Below are 19,098 nucleotides of genomic sequence, written 5' to 3'. Positions count from 1 at the left end.
ATATTTACAGGTTGTAAACTTGCTGGAAAAACATAAAGAAACACTCAAGAACAGATTCTGACTGGTAACCTCCGCAGGCCTGTCCGTTTGTTCGACCGCCATCACTTTTTGTTGATATCGATTGCAGTGGGGTGATGGGGTGTCTTCTCGCCGATTTACAAAATTCATAACCGAAGCTCTGAGAAACGTTAGCCACTTCTAATTGTGTGCATAATCATCCCCTTTTTCTAATGAAACTAGCCCCTCAACAACCCCTCCCCCCCCCCCCCCCCCATGCCCAACGTTCCCGAAAGCATGTCTTATACCCTAAGCCCACCATGACTCCAGTCTATTATTTCAGTAGAGTCTATCCGGGCAAACTTACAAAATCTGTTCTGTTTTCAATCGCAACCACCATCTTATGTTCTTATCTGTAAAAGGTGTAATATTTACCGAGCACATTTCTAAACCCGAAAAAAGATGTAACAAAACCTTTCTCAGACACTCCGCAGGTGTATAAAATCATTGGACCTTCTTTGCATATAAAAATAATTTAAGAGATGTATTTTGCAGGAAAGACCTGCCGAACACCATTATATCTGTTCTGAAGTCTACTGTGCAGTCTCGTATATCCCTTTCGTGGGGCTCATCGGGGAACTCTTTCTCGTTTTACTGTGTGGTAAGGAGCGTTGTCAATAACAATGACGCTGTTTGGGTCGAGACGTTTAAGAGCAGCCGCTCCGTGAGCCGCCTCTGTAATGTCGACCATTGATTTCTTGATGGCAGTTCCCAGTTTGCTTTCTTGCTCGGAAAGCTTTTTCAATACCTTCAACCAAATTTTTGCGTTGATGTAGTGTGTGATAATTAAACACTTACTTTTACACGTCGGATCATTTGGATCTGTAGAAAGGACTGGGCTTTCCGATGGGCTCGTGCTGGTGACCGTCGTATCCACCCATACCTTGAATTTCGCGCACCGGCGTGGAACCAGGTGTCGTAGGTGTAGTAGGCAGATCTTTTCTGTTGAAGGTACATTTTTGATTTCGCGAACATACCCGCGACGTCACTGAATGATTGTGGGCGCTCGATCAAATGGGAATTTCTTGACCGTTTGCTCTACCTTCAACCGAGTTTTTTTATTGTGCGATGCAGCGTGGCTATCGATACTCTGTGTGGTCCTTTTTTTCGGCGAGATTGTCACGAATGACAAACGATGAGGCGATGATAAATGAAGAAACTAAACGTTTAATTGGGCGAACTTGTGCCCAAAAATAAAAAAGGGAACAGAAGAAAACAGAGCGTCGCGGGCGTCGAAGTCGACGTGACAGCAGAGTCGAACGCTAGGGCGAAAACTGACTCCGGCACGCCACGCGGAGCCCCTTTGGTACACGCGAGGGCTTCTGGAACATTCGGCCTAGAACGTTCGGCTCGTAGAACATTCGTAACTGGATCGGACGAGAATGTTCTCGAACTTACGAGAACGCCATGTAGAAAGAATAAATAAAAGAAGATTCCGCTCCCTGGATTCGAACCCGGATCCTTCGCCACACACGCGCTTGCTCTGCTACACACTTGGCAATATACTTCTGCAGCTTCGCGATTGAAGGAATCGCCATTTTTCGTACAAGCTATGCACAATTCTTCTAAGAATGCCACAATTAAAGTATATATTTATAAGGGTTAGTCACCACTCTATCACGGACTTAAAAAGAAGTTAAAATTTGCTACTTTTGAGTGTGTAGGCTCTTAATAGAAATTAGTAATGTACTATATTTTAATTAAAATTGCTGAAGCATTGACGCCAATTTAGTGTTTCGTTCATCCAGATATGAACTTTTCTACATACTCTCTACTTTCTTTCACCTTAAGTGAAGACGCTGCCCAGGCTTCGAGTCGATGGAACCAAGCAGAGAGCTTCAAATGAGCAGCTCTTGAAGCTCTCTGATTTCCAAGTTTTTACATGTTCGATCATCGCTGAACCCCTCATAAACAAACAGGACCTAGTGACTTGCGCTTTTGAGGCTGCTTGATTGGTAGTATTACCACGTAGCTTTGGCTGCGTTTAGTGCTAAGTCGGAACGAAGTATAAACGAAGTGTGGCAAAATCTGAAAGAGTATTTCATTTTGATGGGTCAGGAAGCTTTTTCCCCAGAGATTTACTCTTTTTGGATGAACGTCATTTCTATTAATTATCCCAATAGGACACTGTTGAATATTTGATTGAATGTTTTATATCGAAAGCACTTTGGGGTAGTTGACTGTTAGCCGGAGAATAAAAGCAACATAGGGAACATAGCGTTGTCATCATCTTTATTCAAGTTTGTTTTAATAATCGTCCAGAAATTTAAAAAAAGACACCATTAGACAGGTTGATTATGAACCGACAAACAAAAACACAGTGTGCATGTGACCTTTATCATGAGCTGAGCAGGTCGGAGTGTATGTGAGTGCTGCCTTGTGGAGTGGGTGACAAGTACTAAATCCTCCCCAGTGGAAGGACGCAGATAATGAACGCTCTTTATGTCTTTAACAATTGGTTTATGTTTGCAATATTTACAAACTTAGAAGCTCTAACCTCAAATTTCCATAGAAAATTGGTCTACTTAATAAAAAATAAAACTTCTCCTGTCATTAAGGAATGGGCCATCACAAATATGCGCTTCTATAACAATATACAGTAAACAGGACATTAATAGCATATAATTTTCGAACTGTCATGTGCGGTGTTTATAACCTGACACTGAAGCAGCAGTTCACCAGAAGACGGCCGCTGGTACACCAGCACTGTTCTGTGTGGGCGGAGCTTGAGTTTTGTGGGAGAAGCCTGACCGGCTGATTCTATGATACAAAGAATGATGGCATCGCAAATATTATTGTGTTGTGTTTATGTGTCGCCAAGATGAATAATGGTTCTTTATATACACGATATTTGGGTTTTTCAAGATCCACATTGCTACGTTGCATGGTGAACTCACGTTTTGTCATGAACGATGACATCAAATTCACACTTCAGCTTAGAACACAGGCGGAAACACGCACACGCGCAATGAAAAATGTTACATGATTAGTGAATAGCGAAATTCAAAGCAAGATAAAACATTACGCGTCATGGGAACAAAACGATGTGCGATGAAATTTGAGTCATCGATTAGCTTTTCTACGACTCAGTGCTCACTTACCACAAAAAAAGCAGACAATTTACAGACTCGGGAGGATCTCATCGCCCTGAGAAACAACAGTCCCATCTATATAAATGCAAGGTTGACTAAATGCACCTCAAGTGCCACATCCCATCAAACGAAAATACAAATTCAAAATATACACTGCGTGGTGCGCATGTTAGAAATTGTACATGAGGGTAGGAACGGCTTACATTGAATAAAGTGAGTAGCCATCTCACTTGAGCTTGTCTCAGAGAAAGAATAGTTAGCATAGATAAATCTACCATTTAAGAACAAAATATTGCACGTAGAGACTCAAATCTCAATATATAAGTGCGTCTGCCCTAGCGCTGATTTTGTTGAGACTGGGTTGTTAAATTGAACAGTATTTTATTAGAGCAATATAACGCTAGTCCACATGGGATTTTATTGAAGAACAGGAAAGATCATTCTATTTTATCTACGCGAAATGCTTGTAAAGGAAACTCGTTTTGTGTGTGTAGCCCTTACTTCAAGGAACACACATGATTTGTAAATTTCTATGAGCACATTCCTTGTATGTTTCTTTTGTTTGAGACTAGGAAACCATTCGAGCAAGCACTCGCCTTGTTGAGATAAACTGCACTGTAAATTTAAGGCGAGTTTGACATAGCGAAATACCAGTTTTTTTAAAATTATTATTGCGTTGGGTTTGAGACGCAGCATTCAAACATGCAAGAGCTTAGAAAGCACTCCAAGCAATATCTTATACACGGAATATTTTTATAGAGTATAACGATAACACATAAGCAATGTTTATTAATCTCAGACATCAGGGAACGTATCTGCAATAAAGTGATGTTGAAATATTAAGGTGCCATTAATGGGTACAGTTGTCTTTAAAGAAACTAAGAATATACTTTTAAGCCTCCTCTGCATTCAATCTTTTTGAAAGAGCCGTTGTTTGTTTTTTTGTTGCAATCAAAAATTAGCTTTCACAAAAAAAAGAATGAAATGCGTCAACAAATCTAAATAGCTTTAAACTGGCCAGGAGAAATGATCTGCAAGTATATTTTTCAGGCAGTCCTGCAAGTTTCGCTGAATTTGCGCTTTTCGTCCAAACTCAACATAAATCGCATCTTTAAGGATTAGTTTGAATTGCAGCGGTCTTCACCAAAGGTTGCTTCTTTGTGTCAAAGGATTCAACAAAGATGAATGTCTGTTGTTAGGGCGATAACTGAAAGCATCCAGCAGCCGTACTGACTTCCGTGAAAATAACAACCATGAGCCGTTCCTTTCAGCTGCAGGGGGATCAGTCGATGATGCTCTTTACCCAGGTATGGAATTTGTTCACTTTCGTGTAGAAGCCGTAGCTGCCCTTGTTCCCGCACAGGACGCTGTCGCCCCAGCTCACGATGCCCAGGAGGTAGGAGCGGCCGTCCTTGACGCCCACCAGGGGTCCGCCGCTGTCGCCGTCGCACGCGTCGCGGGACACACCCCCCGTCGTGGCACCGGCGCAGAGCATGTTCTCGGTCACCTGGAAAGCCCCATAAGGCGGATGAAACAAAGTTTGGGAGAAGGTGGGACCTTGCCACCCTTGAGACAATGCCATGCTCTTTCCCCCCAAATAAAAATTAATTATTCCCGAGCAATAACCATTGCACAGATATGCTTGGAATTTTTTTTGTCTTAAGGAATTTACACGTCTTTAAAACGTGAAGTGGGACAAATATATCAATATGATTCAATTGTTTTATATTATGATATTGATTAAAGTCCGCTCTTTTAATTTTTTTTGTTCACAAGATGCAAAAGCCGTTTTAATTTTAAGAAGGTAAGTTCTCCTCTAGGTTATATTGTTTTACAAAATTGACTCAAATCAAAATTATTTATGTGCATTTATGCGTTTCAGAAACACGTCGAATTAATGAAACTAAGGTGTTTTGCTTGTTTACGTACTTCCTCGCAGGCATTTCTCGCTTTTCTAAATTCCTCTAGGCCACAAATATTTCAGTCTAAAAGTTTTTATTCTCTTAGACGTCACGAAATGGTCAATTTTGCTGTGGTTACAACAACAATCGGAGCAATATAATATAGTGTAGACAAAGTTACCTTGGACATGTGTACGCTCCTTATTGCTTGCATTAGTACGAATGCGCCAAGGTCTGTGAAATTCGTGTTCGTGCGATGTTAGGAGAGGACTGTAGCAATGAAAGGAACTTGGCCGGTTAACTGGCGACATTTATTTTACTGACTAATCTGTTAATCAACCTACTGTAGACGATGATTGAAACGCTGAAATCTTGAGAGTTTGAAAATAACACACAGGGTGATTAAGCTAACTTTTGTCGATAGTTAAAAATTCCGGTGCCCGCTAGAGTTGTCGAAGAAACAAAGTAGCTTTCACAGTGTTAAAGTTGCCCTGAGGAGGTTTCTGAGATCTCCTAAATATGGCGATAACTCATTCTGCGGGCTCAAGTATCCTAAAAATCTATTAACCCTAGCCACGCGCGGTCGATTTTTTTTCATTGGTTTCATTGGTCATAGCCAGGACGGGCTATGACCAATGAAAACGCGACATTTCGTTGAGGTTGCAAACAAGGTTAGTACACAATCTGTAGACATCTGTAAACGATAAAAGCAAATAAGAGTAGTCGAAAATGTAATTTTTTTTTCACAGAGAGAGAACACAATACTGCAATAATCGTCTGAAACACAATAAACAATGATTTTGTTTTTTCTTTCGCGGAAGTGATGTGGTTGGTCGTCAGCTCTTGAGCGCTCGAGCGAGTGCTCGCTGAGTTGAATCGTAGTCCGGGCTGTATGGGCAATGAGCCGCGCACATTCGAGATATCACTCCGCGGTTCCACCTGCCGGAGGCGCGAGGATCCTTCCCTTGCTCTCCCCCTTTTCCACAATGACGCAGCCATCTTGAATACCGTCACTTGTGGTATGCGGTAAAACATCGTTTCGAAATGTCCACGCCGCCGGAAGTTGTTTACAAAAAATGTGTGATTGTTACAGATTCTCCTCTTGCCTCACCTATATTTTCTCGCTGATTCCAGGTTAAAATGTTTCATTATTTTTTCGTCCAGAATACCAGACACGGAACCCACGCGCCTGAGACGAACAGGAAACAGAAAATCTCTATTGACTGACGGTACTCCTGGTTTCGGAACGCGCTCCTCCCATCGCCGGAAGGGAAATCGATGTGTTGCGATCAGTGGCGTCACAGCGGGGGGGGGGGGGGGGGGGGGGGGGATGTCCGACCGCCCCGGGTGCAGCGCTCAAGGGAATGTCACGGGGGGGCGGGGGGGGGGGGGGGAGGGGAAATTGCGGCGGGCCACGCGAGAGCGGGGGGGGGGGGGGGGGTCGCGTCGGGCTACCGCCCCGGGTTCCGCTACCCTCGCAACGCCACTGGTTGCGAGCTTTTTTTAATAGAGAAATCAGTCGCGCGTCGTAAAAATTCTAGGATGCTTATAGGCAGCAGAATGAGTTATCGGCCATAGTTAGGCGACATCAGAAACCTCCTTAAGGCACTTAAGGCATGAGAGATAAATGTATATATATATTTTGCGATGGGCTAAACAGGCAAGTTAACATAAACAAGTTAGTTAACTTTACAAATGATCATTGATTCGTGAACGTAAGCCAGTTCAGAAAGATCTCATCGCGCCTTTTCTCCGAAGGTAGCTCTCGTGTGTATAGTTTTTAGCATAGCAAACAGTGTGCGAGATTTAAAAAAAAAGTCCCAAGAGACTAGGGGCACTTACGTCAAAGTTCGGTAGAGTTTAGTCATGTAAAACGTTTTTTTTAAATCACGCGCATAATTTCATACCATTTTTGGAAGCAAGAAAAAAGGAATTAGACACACGAAGACTACTTATATGAAAACTACACGGTGAGCTGTTTCTAAGGAGGCTCTGCAAAATCGTAATGGAGTGTTAACGCACAAATTATCATTCGAAACGTCAGCAAATTAATCTAGCATAGTTAGCCAGTTTGGCCCATTGCAAAAGGTATCTTGGCTTGTTCAGCCGGAATGGGGCCATCTGAGATTTCCCTAGTAATCTCTGGTACCTGCAGAGTCTGTTTGTTCCGGTCCTGTTCCTACTCTTCATAAACGACACAACCAAAGACATATATTCTAACATTCAGCCATTCGAATACAACCGTGCAATTTCCATGAAAATAAACTGATTAGACGGTTATTTAGCTCCTAATAACTCGCGCCAAGTAATAAATGTGTGATGTACCCAGAGGGAGTTGAATCTGAATGATAAGGTATCGTTTTCTTAATGACAATGATAAAAATATTTCTGAATTTACCTACGGTTGTATTGCTACACCTTCACGTGCAAGTCAGTGTCTAGGTATGATAATAACCTCTGACATAAAGTAGAATCTTCATGTAAATTATGTAACATCGAAACCTCTCAGAAGATTAAGGTGCCTAAAACAAACGCAGAATCTAGTACTGGTTAGAGCAAAATAAGTAAGTGGTCTAGTTGGTTGAACAACATAAAAAATAATAGCGCAAAATTCAAAGAAGAATGGAGTGCAGGACAGGACAAGTGCTATCATAAAAAATGATAGCGCGAAACACGAAAAACAAGGGAGTACAGAACAAGACAAGCGCTTGTCCTGTCCTGTCCTCCTTTGTCCTTTGTCTTTCATGCTATTGCCGCGCAAAGTAGGCAGCACGGCCGTAGCTTAACGGTTATCGCGCTTGCCTCCCACGCGAAGGGCCAGGATTCGATTCCTGGCCGCGACTACGCATTTTTTTTTCGATTTCGAACACTTTAATTTGCGGCAATATTTAGAACTAGAAGCAACTGCTTCGAGACATTTTGGCAGGCAATGATTTTCGAGTCGGATTCGTATCTTTTTACAATAATCACAGCTGTAGAGCCCGCTGCAATGCTTGACGACGGTTTGCAGGTCTTGCTTGCTTACAACCTCTGCTACATTGTCAGTTCCATGATTGCATTTACGATGTCATTATTGTTGTTCTTCAATGCTCGTACCGCCTTCGCACGAGAAACGCTTGCTTGGGACATCACCACTTGAATATCTTTGCTTTCCACACCACCCTCGTCGACCTCCTCACGAAGGACAAGTGATGAGGCGGCGAATAACTGCAGGAACTAAACGTTTAATAGGGCGAACTTGTGCCCAAACATAAAAAGGAACCAAACGATAACAGCAGAGCGTCGCGGGCGTCGAAGTCGGCGAAAGAGCAGAGTCGAACGCTGGGGCGAAAACTGACTCCGGCTTGCCACGCGGAGCGGCTTTCGTACACGCGCTGGCTTCTGGAGCATTCGACGAAGAAGGTTCGACGCGTAGATCATTCTAACCTCGAATCAGCCCTAGGCGGTTCTCGAATTCACCAGAACATCACAATACAGTGTCAACAAAAATGCGTAGCCACGGCCAGGAATCGAACCCTGGCCCTTCGCGTGGGAGACAAGCGCGATAACCGTTAGGCTACGGCCGCGCTGTCTACTTGGCGCGCGGCACTATTATTTTTATGACAGCGCGTGTCCTGTCCTGCCCTTCGCTGTCCTTTCTCTTTCGCGCTATTATTTTTTATGGTTGCACACTGGTTGAAGCCACCACTGCTACAATGCTCCTAGCTTGCACCAGTCATGTTAGGCCGACACTTGAATATGCGAACAGCGTTTGGTTTCATGATACAAAGACTAACTTAAGCTTGAAAATAAACAGTCCAAAGCAATACGTTTTACCTTAAATATATAGAGTCGTATCAACTCTCCGTCAGAACTTTTAAATACAATTTCTTTTTTTAGCCCTAGCTACCAGAGCCAAATAATTAAGACTTAAGTTCGTTTATCTAATACAAAATGGTGCCGTTAAAATTTACAAGTATAGGTAAGTTTCTTTTTCTGATACTAGGCCGACTAGGCACAAGCACAGGAAAGTTTTATCTGAATACTCTTTTAGGAGCGAATGTTTACGTATTTCTTTCATGTAGCCATAAATAGTGAAATGAACTTGATTAATAACATTTTCATAAAATCTTATTTCGAACTAAGATGCCTTTTTGCAAACATATTTATAACTTGGGATCATTGGATTGCCATGTATCATTGTCTTTTTTCTCGAAGTTATGTATATATAATATGGGTAGATTGAAACCAAAAATGCGTTTATTTTTATTTTTTCATATACGTTGCACTGCTACTTGCGTTGATTTCATGCATTATTTGGTGATAAAAAAACTGCAATGTATTTGTTTTGTGCATCATAGTTCCCTATACTGTATATATTGCCTATGTATCTGATGTAGTGTTGGTAGCATTTTTTCGTGCATGTTGTAATGATGAGTCGTGTCTATTATGTATGTACTTAGTGCTCTTCCAATATTACCCTTCTACTGTATTGTCAGTATCTTCATATGTAAAAGAAAAAAAAAAGAATAAATGCGTTTAAAAACTTAGATAATTAATCTGTCTTAATTAGCCAGTTTGGCCCATCGCCAAAAGTATATAGGCGTCCTCAACAAGACTGAGAGCAATATTGAATTATTTCAATACGCGTAGCGTGCAGCACCAATATTAAGTCAAGGGACAAGTTAGCCGGGGAACGCTAGCGCTGCGATTCGCATATCCTTAACTATGCAGAAACAGCAGCCTTTAATAAAGCGATTTCGTTGATTGCATTTGTTTCGCACGATTTTAAATGGCATTTGGTAAGCAAAATTGAAACTAGTTAAACAACCTTTGGATGGCCTCTTTAAGTCATCGACCAATCTCGGATAATGTTATTTTTGTGTTTCAAATTTTGAACGTGCTTAATTACCTTAGAGGTTAACGTAAGGCCAATAAAAATAAGCTCCCGAAAGCCTTCACTTCCGCAATGAATGGCCTCACTCAATAAACAACTTTGTTATAATTAGAATTCGGTGTTTTAGAAGTTTATTGCTTGTAAACTTCGGAGGGCGTTTTTCGGAGTTTATTATTTGTAAAATTTGAAGTTTTCATTTTTTTTTTCGGAGTTTTGAAGTTTATTTTATGGTAAATATTCGGGGTCTATTGAAATTTATTTTTGTTAGATTCTAAATTTTCCGCAATTCGGAATTCAATTTTACTCTGTTCTGATCTTTTTAATGAAAGTAAGTAATGTCTGAATGAAAACCAACGCTAAATTTATAAAAAAAAATCACCAGTACCGAATTTCTGCAGACGTTTTGGGCATTGGCGCGCTTGCAACTGGCAGTACTAATTGTCCCACGACAAATCTTGAAAGCAATATTGCTTCAAGAAACGTCGGCATTCTAATATCGCCAAACTCCTGACCCAGAATACCTTCAGCTGCCCTTCCCATCTTAAGATATCTACAGATTCACATCTTTCCCTTCGGTGAGAACACAACCCCTCCTCACATGAAAACACAACCCCTTCTCGGTTTGAGGCACTAATGGTATGCTTCAAACTGGAGTCCGGAATTCCGGCCTTTGTCGTTCGACAGGGGTGCATTGCCACAGTTTGCTGAACAAATTTTTAAGAGGGAAACGTGAAACTCTCTCTTGTCAATAACTAAAAAAAAATCGGAATCGGATTTGTTGTTAAGGTTACTAGCCTTTTTCTCTCACGACAATTTTTCTTAACATACCATTGTTTGGGGGCTTATCGTGACCTCGAAATTCTGAATTTTGCGGATAAATCTAAGTTGTCGAAAATTTATCCGGTGAGTGTTTTTCGGAGTTTAGCGGATTTATCCGAAAACACGAAACCCTAGGTATAATATATGATAATCCTACGAATAAAGTCGGGAAATAGAATTTGTGCCGCGTGTGTTGAGTCGCTCTAAGTGTTCATTGCTGAGCTGTCTGAGCTCGGAAGGCGCTCTAAATGCCGCAAAATTTAGCGAAGTCATGTCCGGCAAAAGTTTGAAGTAACATTTAGCTTGCAAAATGTTTAAAAAAGAATCTGAATTGGCGCATGCAATTATACACCGGTTCAATTTCTCCAGTAGATTTTGAAGGAAAACTCTTGAGAAAATATAACGCGCTTCATTTTTGCATTGCCCTTTTTGTTTATATGTTTTCGGGAAATTTCTTTATGAAAGCCTTGATCTGAACAAACCTCCGTGAAAACAGTGCTATTAGCGGCGAGATGTTTCGGCAACGCTTTCATACGGTTCCTCCTCTGTGACGTCATTACCCTGTGAACAACAAGCTGCATGGTGTTTGAAATGAGCATGGTGGAAGCTTGAAATCATTGTGATCTGAAACTAACTCTGCGAACACCGTCAAAATTAAAGTTGTGGCATCACTCTTATTTCTGTCGATGAGAAGTCCTTTGCTTACGATACAGTCAGCATTCGGCCAATCGTGGAAAGTCGACCACAACGACGCTTTCCATCGCGCATGTTGCCAATAGTCACTGATAAAATGAGAGGCGCAAGGCGTGTCTGTCGAACGCCTGGCCTCCAGCACGCGCTCCGTGGCTTCAGCTGTGCATTGGCTGGGTACACGCGTTCGATGTGCACGAGCTGCCAAAGGCTTGACGAAGGTGGGAAACTTGCGCTGGAGGTGGAACGACTGATTGTCCTCCCTGCAGCTCTCTCAACTTCTGAGTGAATGTAGCGGCTATTTGGCCTGCTTGGCCCCCCTTCCTCTCACCGTGAAGTTTGTGGACCGCTGGCATGTGTCCGGGGCGTGGATGGGCACTTCTACTTCCTGGAGACGACTAGAAGCACTCCTCGAGCTCATGGTGCGTCCCCAGCCAGTGACGACGGCCTTCGTCTTGGGATGAGCAAAGAAGGTTCGCTCCACGTGTTCGGACTGTCCCAGACAAACTGGGGAAATCAGTTTGTTGAAGCTGATGTGATCCGCCAGCTCCACCTGAGGCACAGCGAGTAGAAGCATTACTTTTGGCAGCGATCAAAATACACGCTCACAAGGTCGCGGCGATATGGGCTAGGGATGTCGTGATCGAGCTAAATTTTGTGTGGTTACCATGTTAGAACGGACGATGATCTACGGATTCTACGCCATTCAAAAATTGACGTCTATGCTCCGAATCTGTATAGCTCGCCTCATCACGAGTCCTAAATAAATTATAGTTTTGGAAATACCTATTGTAATTATAGTGCAATATGTGTGCTATAGTTTGAAATTGGCTTTGTGAGAGGTTTCCGCCGAAGACGTGGCAAGATGACAAAGGTTAGGCCATAGTTCTAAGTAGTTTTTACTTTAAATTCATGTTTTCAATTTATTTCCTGACTACATATATTTCATATAATAGAAGTGTGCGGAATTCGCCTTTGGCGCATTGGAACGCAAGGAGGGGCAAGCCTATCAATGATAACATAGAGAAATGGCAGGATACGCGCGATGACAAAACAGCCAAGCGCGCTTCGTCACTGATTAACGTTGGGGGCAAACAAGAGCACATGGCCGCATCTGGAGCGGTAACAAACGCACGATGTGCGGAAGAAACAGACCAACTGCACGCCGTATCAGACAATGGTTGGGTATCGTTGGTTCATATCAGTTAAAAGGTTAAGAGCGCGAACTGAAAAACGGGCGAAAAAAGAAACACGAACGACAAGGAAGGCGCTACTTACAAGTGATATTTTTCAAGAAACATTCACTCAGTCGTACACCAACCGATAACAGGTCATACACCGATAACATATAGGCAGTCTTAAATAAAGCCATGTAAAAAAAAAAAAAACACACATTTCCGTCTTTAGCTGCTGAATAAGCTGCTGAATGAGGAAATGAAAGCTTTTCTAGTGAGAAGGACATTTCTTTTTTAGATCGCTTCTTACAAAACAACCGGTATGTTATCAGTTATCGGCTTGTTATCGGTATGGTGAACGACAGGCTGGCAGAGTGACTTTTTCTTCAATAAAACCAGTTATAAGTTGTGTATGTCGTAGTCGTACGTGTTTTTTTATTTAGCCCGTGTTTCAGTTCAAACTTTTAACCTTTTAAATTATAATTCGCATATTCTTAATAAAACGTCAGGATTGAGCTTTAAGTATATAAAACATAAATCGACAGATAGGGGGGTTTCATGACCATAGTTAATGTGAGTCAAGGAACGGGAAGCTGGTATAAACAAGAAAACTAACAAAAGCAAGACCTAGTCTTGTTTATTAGATGAAGTGAAAGGAAACAACTTAAAAAAAACGAACAAACTGTTTCGAACGAGGTAAGAATTTGAGCACAGACTGATCAGTATATCTACAAGATGATATAGATTAATCAATTACTTTTTTAGCGACATTAAACCCCTCCAACCACTTACTGCGTCCATTTATGTGTAGATTTCGTTTGAAGATGGTAAAAAAAAAAAAAAAAAACGCTTTTCCAGTTTAGTGGCAGGAAACGGTATTTAATCTCCAAGGACACACCATTGACTGTGTAATGGTATTATTGCTTCCCTACCGTGTACGCATGCCTATTCTGGCTTCTGTCCTTTAGCTCAACGTCAATGGTCAATTAGTTAAAGATGCTGGTGTCTCCTGAACTGCTTTACTTAGAATAATTTAGAATAACTCTAAACGTATTAAAAATAACTTGGAAGAAAGGAAAAGTTAACACAATTTTAGTTGCAAGTCAGTTAATTTAGACAGCACTGAATCCTGTGCTCACCCGTTTGCTTTCTGATTCGTACTGACTACATGGTTAGTATTTACATTGCATCAGCGGCAAGTAATTTGGTCTTGTTTCTGAGCTCGTACCTCTTTCGACATACATGTCGCACCGAAAAATATGTTTATCGTTTCCGGAACAAGCATATTTGATCAATGTGATAACGTCGGGTGAAAGCCTAGCATAAAAGATTTGTAGGTTTCTATCAATTTTTCTTGAAGCAACTAATAAAGAGAAAAACAAAGCACGTAATATGAAGTTCGGAATAGACATAAAATATGTGAACATTGGGGGCCTTTACGCAACTGAGCGCTGCGTCAGGACCATACGTGTGTTCATCAATTCTTTTGAAACCAGTATAACCGTCATCCGTCACCGTCACCACTATTAGCAGAGTGGGCGACTGAGCACGCCTACCGGTGCAAAGCTCACTTCACGCGGATGGTCACGGAGAATGTTAAAGGGAGACGGACACCCCCCAAAATGTTTCGATTCGCTATGGTGTCAGAAGAGTACCCTATCAATATTTAGCTTCAGCGTCACGTATATTTTGAATAAAGAAAAAAAAACAAAAAACGTAGCTGCTCGAAATCGAAACCGAAACTGGACTGCAACTGGACTGCAAAGGAAGAAGAAATAAAGAGGGGGAGAGAGTTGGTTGAAGTCACGTGGCTGTGCAACTTTTTTTCTTCAATCAACGTATTCGCGGATTTTAAGAAGCCACAAATGGGTATCATACTTCTTTTATGTTTTTAATATTGAGTGTGCGCCTTCCGTGACCCACGGCTTCGAATGTATTTGGTGGTTGTGTCTAAACCATAGAAAACGGTACGTGACCACGGAAAAGAGAGTGAGTGCAACTCAAACAGAACAGTTCTCGATCAACGGTTTTCGGGCGGATAGAAAACAAATTTCGAGCCGCGAATCGTGTTTTGGACAGCTGGGCTCTCATATTTGATGTACAGATAAAAACCTTGGCTGCCATAAATACTCTGTCTGTGTCCCTTTAAAGGGATACTACAACGAAAGTCGTGTTCAAGGCAGCAGTATCCCATCAGGCACACCAATCTTTTCTCGAGAAAGATATGAAAAGGAATTTTAAAACAAATTAAACGATTACCAAGGTGCCCTTGGTGGATGTCGCTAGTGTCTGGTCGTCAATGCTCGTCTAGGAACCTTGACAGGTAGTGACAATAACTGTCTCGCCTCCGGCCTTTACGAGAAAAGATGGAAAGGAAGAATTCCCATCTTCTCTCTTACAAAATTTATGAGAATGGGATTGTTATACTGCGTTCCACTGAAAGTCCGACCGCATCCGAAGCTAGGATCCGATGAAGCCAATTGAGTGGTGCCAAAAGTGCTTGGTCACGGCACTCATCGTCTTTGTGCGTTCGCTACCAGCGACCATCCCACACCGTGATTGCGCCGGGGCGCTTCCTCCTACGCCCGATTGCTTCAGCCAGTGATAGCAAATCGACCAAGAAAACAGACGAGGCACTTTTTGGCGATGCTTGGTTGGCTACCCTCGGATCCTGGCGAAGGCTGCTGTCGAACTTGGAGCGTAGTGTAGTCCGGTAAACGAGAACATCAGAGATCCCAGAAGACGGGCCCAAGTAACTAGCAGAGTCCTCTGCAAGCGTGACCGTCCATCTCGTTACGCACCAGCGCTATGTCGCTGTCCACGGTGACCAGCCTGTAGTTGGGGTGAATCCGAATGTCCCGCACGTCAGTGACGATCTCTTCGGGCTCTTCCTTGTCGATGAAAAGCTTCCCCAGTGCCACTTCAATGGCCGCTGTGCGCGTGCGGAGGTTCTCCACGCAGTGGGCCGCCGTCAGCACGTAGCGTTCGGACACCAGGCTACCGCTGCAGAAAGGGTCGCCGTTTCGGTAACGAAGCAAAGCCTGGGCGGAGAACGGAAAAAGGAAATGTAACGCGTGGCAATTTTGGCATAAACATGGCTGGCCAAGTGTACAAAACTCAGCGAGGTGCGCCGATTATTGTAGCGTTGATACATGTCGTGATTTTTGTATTTCGAATAAAAGTGGGAAACTTGTAGAGTCTACTGCCATCGAGAGATGCAGAAGCCACTCTAAAAAAATCATCCTCACCAGTTCCACCATGTTGGTGTTGATTTCAGTGCTCGCAATGCGAACAAACGCAACGATGTTTTTTCAGGGGGGGGGGGGGGGGGGGGGGGCGAGGGGGATTTTATTAGTAGTCCTTTTATTCCTACTGTGTGTTTGTGTGTGCTTTTGGGCGTGCGTGCGTGTGTTTGCGTGAGCGTGCGTGTGAGTGGTGCTTTATCGCGCTAAGGTTTATAAAAGGAAGTCTTTTCTTAATTTCTCCACAGTCAGCAGGAATAGTGCTGGGTGTGGAAAGGGTGTTTTTGTGCGATTGCTTCTAGTTGCCGAAAACCGTAGCTGTCCGTGTCCCTAAAAAGACGTTTTGGGGCCATCTCTTTAGAAGTATGTGCTGTATTCACTATTCACCTTGTGCCATACGGTTTTTGACGAAGGGAGTTAAGTAGCGTGAGAACCTCACTGGACGGTTTTAAATTTCAAACACATCGCCCCCTAAGGAAGTAGGGTCAATGGTTATTCACACAGATTTTATCAAGTGCCAATGTCAAGCTAGTGACACGGTGTCAACACGAAATAGGTATTGATAACAAGGAAAATCGCAAGGTGAATTAGGATGAAGGAAGGTTGGTCACTATTTATTGGGAAAATAAAGCAAGCCACATTGAAGGTTAGCTGTTCCCCATAAGGTCGGTCCCTCATAGCATGGCGACTCTCATTCACGTTGTAGATGGGAAATATAGTCAATGCACTACGACTGCCAATCGGAGGTCTTTAAGATGTATCACGTAGTAATGATACACATTTATACAGAACGAAGTTTCCTCTGTGAACTATGAAATCTCACCAGTTTTTTGTTCAGCAGCTAACCTTGGACACGGAGGGTGGATATCTAATGTTGCAACGGTGTTAATTTCTCATAGACCCTGGGTCGGCAGCAGAGGCAGTACTTATATGACCGCCATATCTGGATATAGGTCAAATCATCATTGTGTAACTATTCTCTACCCTCAAAGGTACACAAATTTGGTATGTTATCCCGCTACTAACTGTTTCAGAATGATTTGTAAAATCATATGTTATTACATACGGGTCTAGCTCCGTTATCTTTCGTCCACGCGGGACATACATCTTTTCGCACATTCTACATAATCGACACGCCAGCTTCACTCGATGGCCAAAACAAACATCTTGAAACCGATGCTACGCGCAGCTATTGCATAAGATAAAGCAGGCTTACCTGCCAGGGATGCGCCCCTTTCCTGGCATCCTGACCGCCGGAAATGCGCTCTGCCGGTTGTTCGCTGTTGCTCACCGAAGTGCGTCCACATACTGCAAAATGAGTGAATAAGAGGGAGTAAGGGCGAAGGAGTAAAATGGTAAGCTAATTATTTGTCGTGCAAAGCTGCGTGTGAGGCATACCGTTGGTATGTTTATTAATAACGCTGCATCTGGTTCTTCAGGGCATGCTTGGACAATCGCGTAAAGGTTTACCTGGAGTGCTCACTGGTTATCGCGTCATTCGTGCTCTTTTGGCGATCGGGTGCTTGCCACGTTCATCGCTGTACCTAAATGTGGTAGCCAAATCAAAACACTCGCTGGAGCCGTCAACACTGACTGAGGCTGTCCCTATACTAAATGCCGAATCGCCCAGCCAGTTCGATTTTAAGTCAGATTGAACCTCAGTAGCAAATGCGCTCTACTGTGTGTGTGTCTTCTTTTACTGGTCCACGTTTTTTATGGCTTTTAATCCTGATATAGAGTTTTGTCCCTCTTAGGGAACAGTCGACGAGCTCTTCTAGAAATGGCACAAATATCCATCTTGTAATATTTATGTCGTTTCTGGGAACCAAAGAAATGTGTTTTTCTATTAGAAAAAGTTGCCTCTTCATATCGCATAAACGGGTTATTGAAAGTTTACGCCAAGTTTTAAACCTATTATAGCTAACGTGCACCGGCGAATCTACGTTTGGTATGCCAACATAAGTTAGGCATATCTTGACCGCATTGAAATTGGTCAGACAAAGAGCTTTGAAATAACACTATTCGATAATCATTTAGGCACTATTGGTAAACTACTGTCTCCCCTTTTACGCAGTCTTGTTAAAAATCGGTACACCTGACAAATAGTGATCAACCCGATCGACTACAGGACCGTTTTCTATATATTTTAAGAACTTTGTTTCACAACATCGAAAAAAAAACAGCAAGATATTGTCATTAAATTAATTACATAAGCCAGCTTTGCTGCATAAACTGTCAGGCCATAGTGAGTTGTATTAGGCTAAAGACCAGATGCTACGATTTTTTAGCATCAGACTGACTCCAAAGTCGTCGACTCCGACGGCCTCCAGTCGAACAGAAGAACCCAGAGAGACTGGTTGGCTACTGCCTTTTTTTATTTTTGGCGAGCCAACTACAGTCTTTCACGGTGTCTCGATCGCGGAACGGGTCTAGGGGACTGTGGCTGTCGCGGGGGTTGAGCAGCAATGGGTTCCAGGCGCGTCAGGACCTGACCTTCTTGGACCTTGGACTTGGGCATGACCACGACGGCGGCGCTGAAGGAGCGCGAACAGTTCTTGGCCACGTCCGTGGTGACGCAGGCGTACACCCCACTGTCCTCGGGCCGCGAGTCGTTGATGGTGAGGAAGCCGATGGGCAGGATGGTGACCCTCGAAGCACCCGTGCGGAGCTGCAGCTGGTTGCGGGTCCAGTGAGTGGCCACGTGGGCGCCGTTGGCCTCGCACGGGAGGATGATGGTCTCACCCCGGGTGAAGCTCAGGTCGCCCGGGATCTTCCGAAGAACTGCGAAGCGAGGGACTGGCTGAGTGAAGTTCGATCGCAGACTCTAGCGGCAGAATATTCAGTGCATGACACGGCTGAACCTAATGTCTTTTATAGATGGTTTTATTGCTGTTTTCATTTAACAAATACTCGAGACGTTTATTCACCCCCCAGCAGGAGAGGCTTTCATCGCGTTTCAATGGGAAATTCAAAACAGTCAATACTTCGGACATGCTAAACAGTCGGAGGAAACGTAATGCATTCGTTGATCGTTCTCACAAAAAAAGGGAAATTAGAAGCTTCAATGTAGGAGCAGATTACTTGACTTTTTTTCTAGCTATTCTGTCTTGCTGAAGTCAATCTAGCGGGGAGGATAAATGTATAGTCATTTGTCTAAATCATTTCTAAATTGAAATGTTTATATAAGAAACTTAGCTCTTCACGAGATTCGAGAGCATGCTCATGAGCAGCATCAGTTGCTTAAGA

General features: G+C 43.0%; 1 protein-coding gene across 1 annotated transcript in view; it reads right to left on the bottom strand.

Annotated features, from left to right (window-relative positions):
* Window positions 1-2,272: 2,272 nt before the first annotated feature.
* LOC8050772 (mannan-binding lectin serine protease 1) overlaps window positions 2,273-19,098 on the bottom strand; it is a 102,366-nt gene continuing 85,540 nt past the window's right edge. Inside the window, exons 9-13 of the mRNA XM_029987920.3 lie at window positions 18,346-18,633; window positions 17,069-17,160; window positions 15,412-15,651; window positions 11,767-11,988; window positions 2,273-4,656 (exon numbers count right to left, since the gene is read on the bottom strand). Coding sequence (XP_029843780.2) covers window positions 4,432-4,656; window positions 11,767-11,988; window positions 15,412-15,651; window positions 17,069-17,160; window positions 18,346-18,633 — 1,067 coding nt within the window. The 3' untranslated portion in view covers window positions 2,273-4,431. The remainder of the gene's footprint in view (window positions 4,657-11,766; window positions 11,989-15,411; window positions 15,652-17,068; window positions 17,161-18,345; window positions 18,634-19,098) is intronic.

This window comes from Ixodes scapularis, unplaced genomic scaffold (genome assembly GCF_016920785.2).
Source record: "Ixodes scapularis isolate PalLabHiFi unplaced genomic scaffold, ASM1692078v2 PGA_scaffold2__306_contigs__length_199485367, whole genome shotgun sequence".
Lineage (NCBI taxonomy): Eukaryota > Metazoa > Arthropoda > Arachnida > Ixodida > Ixodidae > Ixodes > Ixodes scapularis.
This window is presented reverse-complemented; position numbering and strand designations above follow the sequence as displayed.